Source organism: Nannospalax galili, unplaced genomic scaffold (assembly GCF_000622305.1).
Source record: "Nannospalax galili isolate Female #2095 unplaced genomic scaffold, S.galili_v1.0 scaffold305, whole genome shotgun sequence".
Taxonomy (NCBI): domain Eukaryota; kingdom Metazoa; phylum Chordata; class Mammalia; order Rodentia; family Spalacidae; genus Nannospalax; species Nannospalax galili.
The window spans coordinates 5078633-5091941 of record NW_008356258.1 but is presented as its reverse complement, the minus strand read 5'-3'; the positions used below and the strand labels follow the sequence as shown (position 1 = coordinate 5091941).

The following is a 13309-nucleotide window of genomic DNA, read 5'->3' as shown; positions in this document are numbered from 1 at the left end:
AACTTTTCAGAAGCAGTGTTTCAAAGGCCTCATTCACTGAGGTGAAGTAGCAAAAGCAGCTGTGCGCAGCCCAGATTTGCTGCAAAGCTAATGCAGTGTGAATTTCTAGGCCTTTACCTGACTTCTGAACAGTAGGTAGAAGCAATTTCTATTGGTAATATTATCTTTTTTCTCAGAGGTTCCTTCCAGTTATATAAACCTCAAAACTCCTCATGTCAGATCTGTGCTTACTAAGAGATATGAGAAAATTCTAACGGAATACACCTTAGGCCTTTGTGAGAAACTTGTAAACTGTTTAATAACACAAAAGACGCAAAACACAAATGAAGGAAAAAACTGTACGCTGACTGTGCTAGGAAGGCCCAGTAGGCCAAGAGAAACAGGCTTAAAAGTATACTTACTGGTGTACTGCACTTCCAGTTGACACATCAGCTTCAGCGAGTGTTTGCTGAACTCTAACGGGCTGGTTCTAGAAGTAATGCAGAAGAACAGAGAAAAGGAATATTGGAAGTCAAAGGACAAGTGGGAAATATGCCCCTGCATGTTCTTGACTTACAGAGCTTTTAAAATTAAGGCACTATTACACTGACACATTGACAATGGACCAATGGACAGGAGAACGCATCTCACATGTCAAGACTTTGTACATGACGAATAGGGAGCAGACAGGCCATAAATATGTGATACAGATGTGATTGCTTACTCAGAAGGAAAATAAAATTACACATCTCCTTGCTGTACCGATGATGGCTTATTTGAATGTGGAAATCCTTAATTCTTGGTGCATATTTGACATTGAGAGCGAATAATGATTTTTTATTTTTATTTATTTATTTTTTTGTCTGTTTGAAGCAGGGTCTCCCTGTAGCCCCAGCTGTCCTGGAACTCACTATGTAGACCAGACTGGCCTTGAACTCACAGAGATCCGTCTGCTTCTGCCTCCCAAGTGCTGGGACTACAGGCATGCGCCACCACGCCCAGCTCTACGAATAATGATTTTTAAACAAGAAAATAAAAAACACAAAAGAACACAAAAGAAATAGATGAATGAAATTACATTAAAATTCAACACTCCATTATTTACAATATTATTAGTCATGTCACAGATTGGGAGAAAATAATTAGAAGCCATGCAATAACACAAAATGCATTCAGATTTTTATTAAGTATTTCTAAAGATCAAAGGACCAATAATTGGAAAATTGGACAAAGGATATTAACAGGCAATGCACAGAAAAGGAGCCAGAACAGCACAAGCCATGTGAAAACATCCTTATTATGGTAACTTAGAAGACTAGAGAAGTGACATTAGATAAACTTGGGAGGGGATTATGTTCCCGGAAGCAGTAACCTATGACGGTTTGAATGAAAATGCCCTCCATAGGCTCCAAGTTTTTGGACATTTTGTCCCCAGATGGTGGTGCTGTTTTGGGAGGTTTTAGAAGGTGTGGCTATCCTGGAGGAAGTACATCACTGGGGGTGGGCTTAGCGAGTTCTTAAGCCTTGCCAGAGCTCCAGTTGCTCTCCTGCTTCCTGTGCCTGTGTGATGATGTGAGAGCTTAGCTTCTGCTGCTCCCGCTCCAGCCACCTCCAGCCACCATGCCTCCCTGCCATGACGGACTATAATTCCCCTGGAACTGTAAGTGCAAACTCTTCCTTTAATACGTTGCTTCGGTCAGTGTTTCTATCACAGCAATGGAAAAGTGACTAATACAGTACCCTACAGCAGCTCATCTGTGTGCCGAGAAGGAACGAAATATCTGTTGAAGCTTTGTTTCATGTGCCTGCATGATGTGGTATAATTTGAGTGGGACGCTCTACAACGGTGAAAATAAATAGCCTGCAGTTTATATACAGTAACACAGGCAATCTTGAAACTGATTGGAAAAAGACAACTTACAGAGCATGAAGAGGATTTGACTTTAATAACAGCTTTGAGTCCATCTCATTGCTTCACTGGTGTGATTGTCAGTGTTTCTCATCAGCTTGGTGAGAGAGTAAACTCTCTTTTCATGTTCCTTGGTCCTCACAAGGAAGGCGTCCTGATGTGTTCCCATGTAAACATTTCAAAAGATTTTTCTCAGTTTATAGCACACTTGAGCAGTACAGTGGTAATGAGTCTGCTGCATCAGATCCATATTTGAGGACAGCCGCTCCTCCACCCCCATTGTTACTACTCAGCTTTTTCTTACAGTTTCTTGACCTAGTCTAAGCAGGTCCTGGAGAAGAAGAATCTTTTCCATTAAAAAAATCTTACCTTGGCTATTAGGTTAATCAAGTCAGTAAGATATTTTTTCCATTTTTTCTTTGGTTTAAGTGGAGTGAAAGAACATGAAATTCCTGTGAAAGACAGTGGAGATAGAGCAGTGCATACATGTACACACACACACACACACGCACACACACGTGCGCACACACACACGCACACACACACTTTTTAAAAATGTAGTTGGAAGAAAATGTCTTATTAAGATATTCCAGGTAATAAATGAAAGGGAACAAGAAGGTAGCACTATCCAATACTTGGGAACACTTATTGAATCCATAGATCTAGGCTTTGGGCCAGCAGGACCAACATCCAGACCAAAGGGTAGCAAGACGTTGTCGAAGAAGGAAAATTCAACCATTTCTCAAGAAGTCATCTCACCAAAACTTCCACCTGAATCTGATCAATTCTCTAGATCTGTTCCTGATCTAAAGAAATGTAAGGAATTTGAGTATTTAAGGAGACACAGAGGACAGAACATACTAAGCTACGTGCTGGAGATGCGACAACCAAATGCAGACCACAGGAAACTCTGGGGTTCATGACCCAGTGCCAACAAATCAATGCAAAGGCAAACGGCACATGATGGCAGAAATCTATAGATTGAAGAAATACACAGCATACTGACCAAACAAAATGGTATTGTGAGAAAATTGGAAATTGAAAATGTACTGGATACTTGATGATAGTAAAGGTCATTATTAGTGTTTAAACTATATGGTACTGTGATTATTTAAAACTATTTAGAACTAAGCTCATGATGAAATACAACAGAGGAAGTATAATTTTAGAGGCTTACTTCAAAAGAAAATAGAGGAAGGGAAGTCCATAAATGAGAACAGACGAATAAGGCAGGTTTTGAATCGACAGTTATTGAAGCTTGAAACTAAGTGTTGAGCACAGGGAGTTCTAGGTGCCACTTCCACTTTTCCTCCCCTCCCTTCCTCTCCCCTCCCCTCCCCTCCCCTTCTTCCCTTCCCTTCAAAGACTCGAGCAGGAAAGATGACTCAGCAGTTAAGAGTATTGACTGCTCTTGCAGAGGACTCAGGTTAGACTTCCAGCATCTACATGATGGCTAACAACCATCCATAACTCCAGTTCCAAGGGACCTGATGCCTTCTTCCCCTCCCTTTCCCTCCTTTCCCCTCCCCTCCCCTCCCCTCCTCCCTCCCCCTTCCTCCCGTCCTCCCCTCCTTCCTCCCCTCCCCCCTCTCTTCCCCTCTCCTTCCCTCCCTTTCCCACCCTTCTTTCTCTTTTTGAGGCACGGTCTCACTCTGAAGCCCAGGATACTCTGGAACTCATGATCTTCCTACTTAATTATAGTCATGTACCACCATGCCCAGCTGTCTACTTTTTCATTTTTATATCCTTGGACTTTAAAACTGTCTTATCTATAGTTTAATGGTACTTAAAAATTTAAATCTATATTAACTATCCATAAGCATATAAAATCTGTACAGATTAATGTGGTACCATGTGATGTGTTGCTTTGGCACAGGAGTATATTGTAAAAGGTTTGACTAGGGTAAACAGTTCTCAAACTCTCAAGAAAATGAAAGAAAATTAATATTCCTTAGCTCCTCAAACTCTTAAGGAGTCCAAAGCAAACAAATACTCCAAATGAACATGGATATATTAATTTAGTTGATCCCCTATAGTCTGCCTTGTTGATTAATAAATTTCTTCCTTTCTGTGTACATGTCTGTGTCTAGAAGATTATCCTGCTCACTTTAAGATTGATGCCAACAGTGGTGAAGTTAGAACAACCACAGTACTGTCACATGACTACAGACCTTCCTATAGGATAGCAGTTATCGCCAGTGACCAGGGCTTGCCCCCACTGCAAGGGCAGGCCATTATCAACATTCAGGTAATGCCATTAACACAAATGGTAGGAGAATGATTTGAAGGTATCATTTGAATTTTACATAAGTGTGTATAAAGGAGATTATGCCTAGTGTGTGGGTGCTGTTTCAAGGGCATCTTACACAATACTTACGTTCTCGTTATCATTTAGGAAAGATCCAGATCTTGAGAAAATATTCATTATTACACGGGCATTTGCGTTGTTTTGTATGTAATGAACACAAGGTGTCTTTTATTCTTGATTGCAATGACTTGATACATTTACAGAAGGGCCTTGCATGTAAACAAATGTCTGTGGAAAAAAATTGCATAAGTTTTTGCAAATTTTTAAAGCTTGTAAAAGTTACTTGATATTCATATTTTAAAGCTGAACATTAATCATAATGTTAAAACAAGTTGTGGGAAGTCTTTATAGCAGGAAAAGTAGCCCCAGCCAGTCAAAATTAAGGTGTCTGTGCATAAGTAGATTCTTTGTTGATGCACATGATAAATAGTAATATTAACACAGGTATATGTGTAATATAGGGATATATAGTAATAAAGAGCATATTTCCCCAGGACAACTGTTTTTAAACTATATCGTTTATAGAGTAAGGAAATATGAGTTAGGAGAAAAGCTGATATGGTCGTACCTCAAGTTGATATTTAAATGCCTAAAGGTGTCATCAAGTCTAGATTAGCCTCTAGGATTTGCAGTATTTTGAAGAATTAGCTGTGTGGTATTCACATTAGGAAGTTATCAAGTACATTTCAGCTGACACACATCAGAGCTTCAAAAATGATCACTTCATACGTTGCAGCAAGTTGAAAAGTAGAAAACTGCAGTCTCTTCTCTCCTAAATATTATGCAATCCTAAGTCTTCTGAGACATACTAGAATTATATAAAAATGCAGTCTCATCAATTAATATATATATAACACAAATAGAGATCAGCTTCTAATATAATACAATAAATATAATATAATATAAATGTACTGATATTTAAACTTGGCTCTAACTGTTGATACTTAGAATTAGTTTAAACTACTCTGTTTAAACATCCTTTTCTGTTTCTATTTTAGGTGATACCCCTATCCAAAGGGAGAATTTTCATGTCTCAGAATATCAGACATTTAGTTATCCCAGAAAACACGAAGCCTGCAAAAATCATGAGCTTGATGAAGCCACCCAGTCCCCTTCAGCAACACCATAATGGGAAGTTACACTTCAGTATTTTTGCAGAGGACAAGGATGACCACTTTGAAATCGACAGCTCAACAGGAGACCTGTTCCTCTCCGAAGAACTTGACTATGAAATAACATCTCACTATCTTATCAGGGTGATTTCTAAAGACCATAGTCACGACCCTCCCCTGAACAGCACAATCTTCCTTAGTGTCGATGTGGAAGATCAGAATGACCATTTTCCGTCATTCCAGGATGAGTTCATTGTGATAAGTGTGGAAGAGAATGCTGCTGTAGGGACTCTGGTGTACGTCTTCAATGCCAAGGACGGTGATGGCAGCTTTCTGAACAGAAGGATACAATATTTCATGGAATCCAGCCATGTTGGAACAAATCCATTTCTCATCCACCCCTCTTCTGGCACACTGGTTACCGCATCTCCCCTGGACAGAGAGGACATTCCAACTTTTATCCTGACCATTACTGCCTCTGATCAGGCTGTGAATGTGACGGACCGGCGGTGGAGGTCACTGGTGGCAGAAGTAGTGATTTTGGATGTGAATGACCACAGCCCCAGCTTTGTGTCCTATCCTGTTGCCTATGTCAGAGAGGATGCTGCGGTGGGCTCCCTGGTGCACCACGTAAGTGCCCAGGACCCAGATGCAGGAATGAATGGAGAAGTAACATATAGCATCCTCTCAGGAAATGCGAACACGGCCTTTACGTTAGATAAGTCGTCAGGTACAGTGCTCTGTATGCCACTACAATTTTTTGTTTTACTTTACTGTACTAAGAAAGGTTTTTTGGTTTGTTTTTTGGTTTTTTTTTTTGAGGGATTTGTTTTTGAGACACGTTCTTATGTAGCACAGGCTGGCCTCAAAGTCACTATATAGTGAAACTATGACTTTGAACTCCTGATCACTCTGCCTCTGCTTCCCTGGTACTGGGATTATGGGTATATGTCACCATGTCCAACTGTGTAGGAAGAAAATTTAACGAGACAAACTGTCATAACATTTTATTTGCAGCATATATTATTCATGTTTATGGGTTTGATAGATTTAAGTTTTCTCTAATTTTCCTCCTCTATACACTCCCTGACAGGCACCATCCCACTCTGTAATTAGGCAAATTTGATCATTTAAAATATCTCAAATAAGTGGAGCCATGTAGCTTGTGTCTTTCTATCTAGCTTATTCAATTTAGCACAATGTCCTCAAAGTCCATCCGTGCCATCACACATTAGAGAATTTCCTCATGATTTTAAAGGACTGAATAGTATTCCATTGTAAGCCCATGCTATATTTTCTTCATCCTATGCTATATTTTCTTCATCCATTTATCTGCTAATAGACGTTTAAGTTGTTTCCATATCTTGGCTCTTGTGAACAGCAGTGCAGTGAATATGACATTTATCCTATCTCTTGGAGCTCCTGATTTTAGTTCTTTTGGTACATATCCAGCAGTGGTGTTGTTTAGTCATAGGATAGCTTAATTTTAAACCACTTATGGCTACTCAGGAGAGGTGAGGCTTTATGAGCTTTTCCCTATTTTTTTAATTTAAAATTTTATGTACTTTTTAATTAAATTTTTTGTGTATTTTGTACAGAACAGCTCAAAAAAATCTTAATAATTTTTATACCTCCATTCTCACTGGCACCCTCCATAGCTCCCCCTCACCCACCACTGGAGCCCATATACTTGGTCATCCCTGTTAAGGCCCACTGGGTTGTCAGTGTCCCCAACTGTTCCCCAGTGCAAGTCTATACATATGATTCTATGGCAATGGTGTCCGACGCAAACTCAGGCAGACAATAGCCCAGCATAGAATTGGGAAAATGAACAGCAGACCTCAATCTTATCTGAAGGAATTTTATTTGCTTTTGTTTTATGTGCATGAGTGTTTTGCCTGCATGGTAGTTAGTGCATCTGTGTGTGCAGTGCCTGTAGAGGCCTGAAGAGGGCATCAGATGCTCTGTAACTGGAGTTATGGATTGGTACAGTTGTTAGCAACCATGTGGGTATTAAGAACCAAACATGGGTCTTCTGTAAGAGTAGCTAGTGCTATTAACCACTGAGCTCTCTCCCTAGCCCTAATTTTTAAAATAGTTTTGAGGAATTCCATACTCTTTTCCAGCTGAAACATTTTGCAATAGCATCAGTAGTATGCAAGAGTTTCTGTTTCTATGCATCCTTTCCAACTCTTGTATGTAGTTTTGAAATAGTGATCATTCTGGCAATGGTAAGGTTATATTTCATTGTGGGTCTTATTTTCACTCCTCAGTTGCTAGTGGCACTGAACATATTTTCATATGCTTCTTGGCCGTTTGTATGGCTTCTTCTGATAAAAAAAAGTGTCTATTCAAAATCTCTGTCCTTTTCTAATATTTAATGTTTTTTTTGAAACAGGGTCTCATTATATAGCCCAGACTGGCCTCAAACTCCTTCCAGCCCCAACCTTCTGAGTGCTAGGATTACAGATCTGTGCCACCACACCTGGTACCTATTTTTAATGTCATGTTTTCTTTGTTTAGTTACAGGAGTCCTTCGTAGGTTCTGGATACTAACCTCTCATCAGATTGGTGGTACACAGACTTTTCCTCCACCCCTCAAGCTTCCTTTCTCCGTGTCACACAGAGGCTCTTAGCTGGATGCAGCCCATTTGCTCCCTGTGTTCTTCTTCTTTGGTTGTCACGCTCATGAAGTCATTGCCAAGACCGATGTCACAAAGCTTCTACCTTATGTTTTCTTTTAGAAATTTTAGAGTCTCAGGTCTTACGTTTAAGCACTTGATTCATTTTGAGCTCACTTTTATGCATGGTATAAAAATAAGGATCCAACTTCCTTCTTTCACATGTGGATATTCAGTTTTCCCCAGACTGTATGTTGAAGAGACACTACTTTCCTCGTGGTGTCTCTCTAGGACTTTGGTCCAAGCTGAGTTGGACGTGTGCGTATGAAGTTATTCCTGGACTCTCCTCTGTATTTCACTGGTCTATATGACTGTCCTCGGACACTTCCGTTTAGCTTTGATCACTGCAGCCTTCTCCTATATTATGAAACCAAGAAGAACAACTGCTTCGCTTGGCCTCTTCTTTCTCAAGAGTCTTTGGAGTTTAGGGATCCTCTATGGATTTTAGGATTTTTTTCTTTCTGAAAAAAAAAAGCCATTAGAATTTTAACATTTTACCAATATTAAGTCTTTTACTCTGTGACTGTGGACTATTTTCCCATGTAGTGTCTCTTTTAAAATCCCTCTCAGTGCTGCCATGTTCTTCTCAGTATGCTCAGTGTTCAGCTCCGTAGTCCCCCTTTCTCCTCAGCATTCTACCCCTTTGATGCTTTACCCCTAGTTTCCTTTTCAGACAATTCCTTATTACTGTGGAGGAATGTAAATGACTTTTATGTTGATTTTATACTTTATGACTTGTGAATTTATTTTTCATTGGCATTTTTGTGGCCATCATTAGGGTTTTCCATTTAAAAGATCACGTAGTCATCAGACAGGGGTCACCACTTCTTTTGATTTGGGTGTCTTTTATTTGTTTTCCTATCATTTTTTAATTAAAGCCTAGTAAGACTTGATGACATGCGTACTTTTCCTCTCTTAAAATGACAGTTCTCAAGATGTATCTGCTTTACAAAATTTATTTTGCCAGATGTGGTAATATGTGTCCAGAATCCTAGCACTTGAGAGGTGGAAGGAGGAGGATCAAGAGTTCAGGGTCAGGCTGGAGAGACGGCTCACTGGTTAAGAGCACTGGCTGCTCTTGCAGAGGAATCAGGTTTAGATCCCAACATCTACATGGTAGCTAGCAACTGTCTGTAACTCCAGTTCCAGGGGATCTGATGCCTTCTTCTGACCTCTGCAGGCACTGCATGACACATGTGCACATACATGCATGCAGGCAATGAACTCATACACTAAAAATAATTTTTTTTTAAAAAAAGGAGTTCAAGGTGATCTTCTGTTGCTTAGGGAGTTTGAGGCCAGCCTGGCCTATGTGAGACTCTGTCTCTAAAAAAAAATCTCTAAGTTTTACTTGTTATACTGCTTGACATATGTATGTATGGAAATATATATGTGTGTGTGATATATACATACATATATATATATATATGATAAGCAGAGCTGTATTTAGAGAACCCACTTTAGTTCTTTAATTGGCCACTGTGCTGGTATTAACTGTGCTCAGAAGCCACATCATATCTTGTGGGCTGAGTATGTGACAGTCAACCATTGTGAGTCCTTAAAGTAAGAGATGCTACTGAAAGTAAACCAAGGTGGAAATATGACTAATCAGCACCATAATGTAAAGAATTTGATATGGAAATGTACCTTTTAGATTACTCAAACCAACATTTGTAAATACCTGGAAATAATACACAGGCTTTAATGGCTAAATTCATTGTTCATTAAAGGACTTGTTTTTCACATCAATTGTAACATTTTATGTATTTTATTTTTTGGCAGTGAATGTCAGGGCTTTATTGTACAATAAGGAGGGCCACACTTTAGCCTGTCCACCTCTAAACTTTTAACATTTTATTTCTTACACCAGCATTTATGTCATGAACTCTGCAGAAATGTCAGTCACTGTCACTCCAACACCTTGTCACTGTGCTGTCAGGTGGCATCGCTCTAGGTTTTTATGAATCTTGATTAAAAAGTCTGTGCAGAATATCAGTCTTGTGAATTTGTAAATGAACTTGCCACCACTTGGTTTTCAGGAGATATTAACAATTAATTGATTATAATATAAAACAGTCATTTCAACATGAACCTTAGAAAAATCTCAGATGTATATTAGAGATTGGCCAACTGCTCAGGGCATTCTTTGGAATGGAACTGAATGTGTAGGATTTGGAAGCTGGAACCGTAGTCTGGCTGTGTTCTGTTGGGAAAGTTTATCAGACTATTTCTTAAATCCTGTACATATGGTTCCCTTTTGAGTCAAATGAACACTACCTAATGCCCAGCTGACAAGGGGTACTCCAGACCCATGGAGCTGCAGCTCTCCATGGAGCTGTTTTAATGGTACTTAAAATGCTTTCCAAGAGGCCTAAGGAAGGTCTATTTCAGACTGTTAAAGAGGATGAATAAAATTGAATTGTTTCTTAGTAATGTAGGCATCATGAATCTTAACCTATTGCAGTGGAAGCTTCTTTGAGGTATTTTTCAAAGACATAAATGGATAATTACAGAATGCATCCATAGGAGATGTGAATTTTTCCTCTCACAAGGCTCATGTTCCTTAAAAAGAAGGCATAGAGAGTTTTTCAATGACTGTAAAATATAAAGTGGTGAGCAATTGTTGGAAAACTGTTTCATAAATCCTATTCAATAAGCCTATTTAATTATTTGAAGCAAAACTCTTAGGGAAGCAATCTTAAAAGAAAAATGTGATAACGATGACCATTTAATGGCTCCCTGTGTAGAACCCTGTGTGTAGATGAATTCCATGCTTCAGTGCAGTGCATGGCTATTTGTGAGGTTTATTGTCTGAGTTGCAATGTCTTTGCTCTTTATTTTTAATAAAGCAAAGGCAGTTAGCCCAGAGTAAGCATAAGTCTGTAACAGAAATCAAATGTCCTAAACCATGGAGTCATACACACACTTTTATAACTTGGCTACATTTAAATATGTCACATGACACAAAAATATATATTGCTAGTATCATAGATATCTTTGAAAGTGAGGGAGATGGTACTGGATAGACTTTTTTTTAATTGTCATTTTTATAATTTAAATTGACTCTTCTTACTAAGAATGTTAACTTTTTGTTGTTAGATACTATATACATTTAAAGTTGGATCAATACATTTCATTGTCTTTTTATGGTTTATTCTTTAGCAATGAAAAATTTTGCACTTTTAATTGTGTAAAGTCACTTAGACTCGCGTAAAGTAAGTGTAAGGAACCCAGGGAGCTTTGTAACATACTGCATCTTCTCTTTCAAAGCAGGCTTGTTAATGACAGCTCGTCCTTTGGACTATGAAGTGAAAACTCAGCACGTTCTGACCCTTGTGGCCCTTGATGGTGGCACACCTGCACTTTCTTCATCCCAGACTCTGACGATTACTGTCCTTGATGTAAACGATGAGACACCGGTATTTACACAATACCCATATGAAGTTTCAGTTAAAGAAAACCAAAGTCCAGGGGCATTTGTCACAAGGGTTGAAGCTAAAGACACAGATTCAGGTAATTTTTTTGCCAGCAGGTTTAAGCTTTTATTATTTTTACTTCCAACGTAATTGCACATCTTGTATTTTTTTAGGTTTTATAGTGTATTAATTTATATGATCAGAATCTTCTTTTAGATGTTATAGTTTATAATGAAAATTTTATTTTTTTTGAGGGTTTCTGATAATGGAACATTCTGAACATACAAACGGTAGAAAAATTTTTTTTCAGAATATTTCAAAGGATGGTGCCAGTCTAACATTGTGTGCAAAGCACCTTCGCATACTGTTACTGTAGGTCATTTTGTCTTTTAATTAAAGTAAGATACCATATGTCCATAGTTTTGGCCTGTACTGAAATGGGGTGTGTGTGTGTGTGTGTGTGTGTGTGTGTGTGTGTGTGTGAGTCGCCTAGAGGGTTCTTAATCTCATTCATAAAAGAATTGAGGAATGGACCCAAACTGCAGAAAGTAGACAGACTTACAGAGACCTACATGACTGTGGCTGGTCAGAAGTTCTGTGGAATTCTGCAATACAAGGTGAAATTCCAGACAGGAAAAATTTGCTACTTCATTAATGTACCAGGTATTCCACCCATCTATTTAACATAACTTAAGGTGAACGTGCCTTCTAGGGGTGAGACTCTGGTAATTTAAAAACAATGGGAACCAGGTGCTAATCGCTAAATGCTAAAGAAAATGCTCAAAAGTTGTAGCTGAAGTAAAATAACAGTTATGGAAAAATTAGGCTGGTGAGATGGCTCATTGATTAAACATACTTGCCTCACAAGCCTGACAACTTAAGATTGATTTCTAGACTCCATAGTAGAAAGAGAGATAAGATTGCTAAAAGTTGTCCTCTGACCTCCACACCATGCCATGGCACGCTCATATCTCCCCAGACAACAAATAAAATGAAGAAAAATAATCGTTATGGAAAAATGAAGTTATTATCTTAAGCTTGTAGTATTTTTCATTCATGTACACAAAACACATAAAGATAATGTGTGTTTTATATGGTATCTGTTTATATTAATTTGTATTATTATTTATAATAGAACAATGCATACTTAATTAACATATAATTTACTGATTTCGCTGAGATGGAAGGCAGGTATACACAAAGTATAATAGATGCATTGAGTACCAGAAAACAAGTAGTTCTTTATTTCTTTAGTCTGTCATAGTATAAGAGCTAGGGACTCATGTCAGACCTTCTAGGATTTAATCCTAGGAATATTTCTTTCTTGAGCTGTGTGACCTTGAACGCATCACTAGTCCTTTCTGTTCTTCCTCTTGTCTGTAAAGTGGAGACAATAGCAGTGCTTAATTCTTATCATGCCATGGGATAAGGATAAAGGTTTTATTGTGTGTGAAGAGAGTTTATACCAAAATTTGGTATAATAAATGACCAATAAATGTCAACTTCTATTGTTACTGTTATAATTAAAATCAACACTGCATATGACATATGACTTTGAAATGAACAGTTACTATGGCTAGAAATTTATGAAATTCTCAGACTTGCTTTTTAGTATCGGCATGTTTTAGTTTTGTAAGAACTGTAATAGATAGTTCTATAGAAAGAATAGTATTAACGCTAGTGTTTCCTGCCCTGCCTCCATTCTAAGACTATAAAAGATATATTTTCTTTAGCTTTCAAACTAAATTGTGCATCATTTGGCTGCTTTGTTCTTTGGGGTATGTATCATCTTTTTTTTTAATTTTTAAAAATTATTTATTTAATAACAACATACTTAGAAGAAGCATATCATTACAACACAATTGATATTCAATAATGGTTTCCTGAGGTAGGATGCACCTCTT

The 13309-nt window shown here is 38.2% G+C and overlaps 1 protein-coding gene across 2 annotated transcripts in view; it reads left to right on the top strand.

Annotated features, from left to right (window-relative positions):
- The window catches only part of Dchs2 (dachsous cadherin-related 2), a 288597-nt gene that overhangs the window by 188673 nt on the left and 86615 nt on the right, over positions 1 to 13309 (top strand). Inside the window, exons 8-10 of one of the 2 annotated variants that reach the window (XM_029556772.1) lie at positions 3982 to 4136; positions 5195 to 6038; positions 11263 to 11502. In XM_029556772.1, the coding sequence (XP_029412632.1) occupies positions 3982 to 4136; positions 5195 to 6038; positions 11263 to 11502 (1239 nt within the window). Of the gene's footprint in view, positions 1 to 3978; positions 4137 to 5194; positions 6039 to 11262; positions 11503 to 13309 lie in introns of both variants that reach the window. The other variant, XM_017803498.2, reaches the window with a different exon arrangement.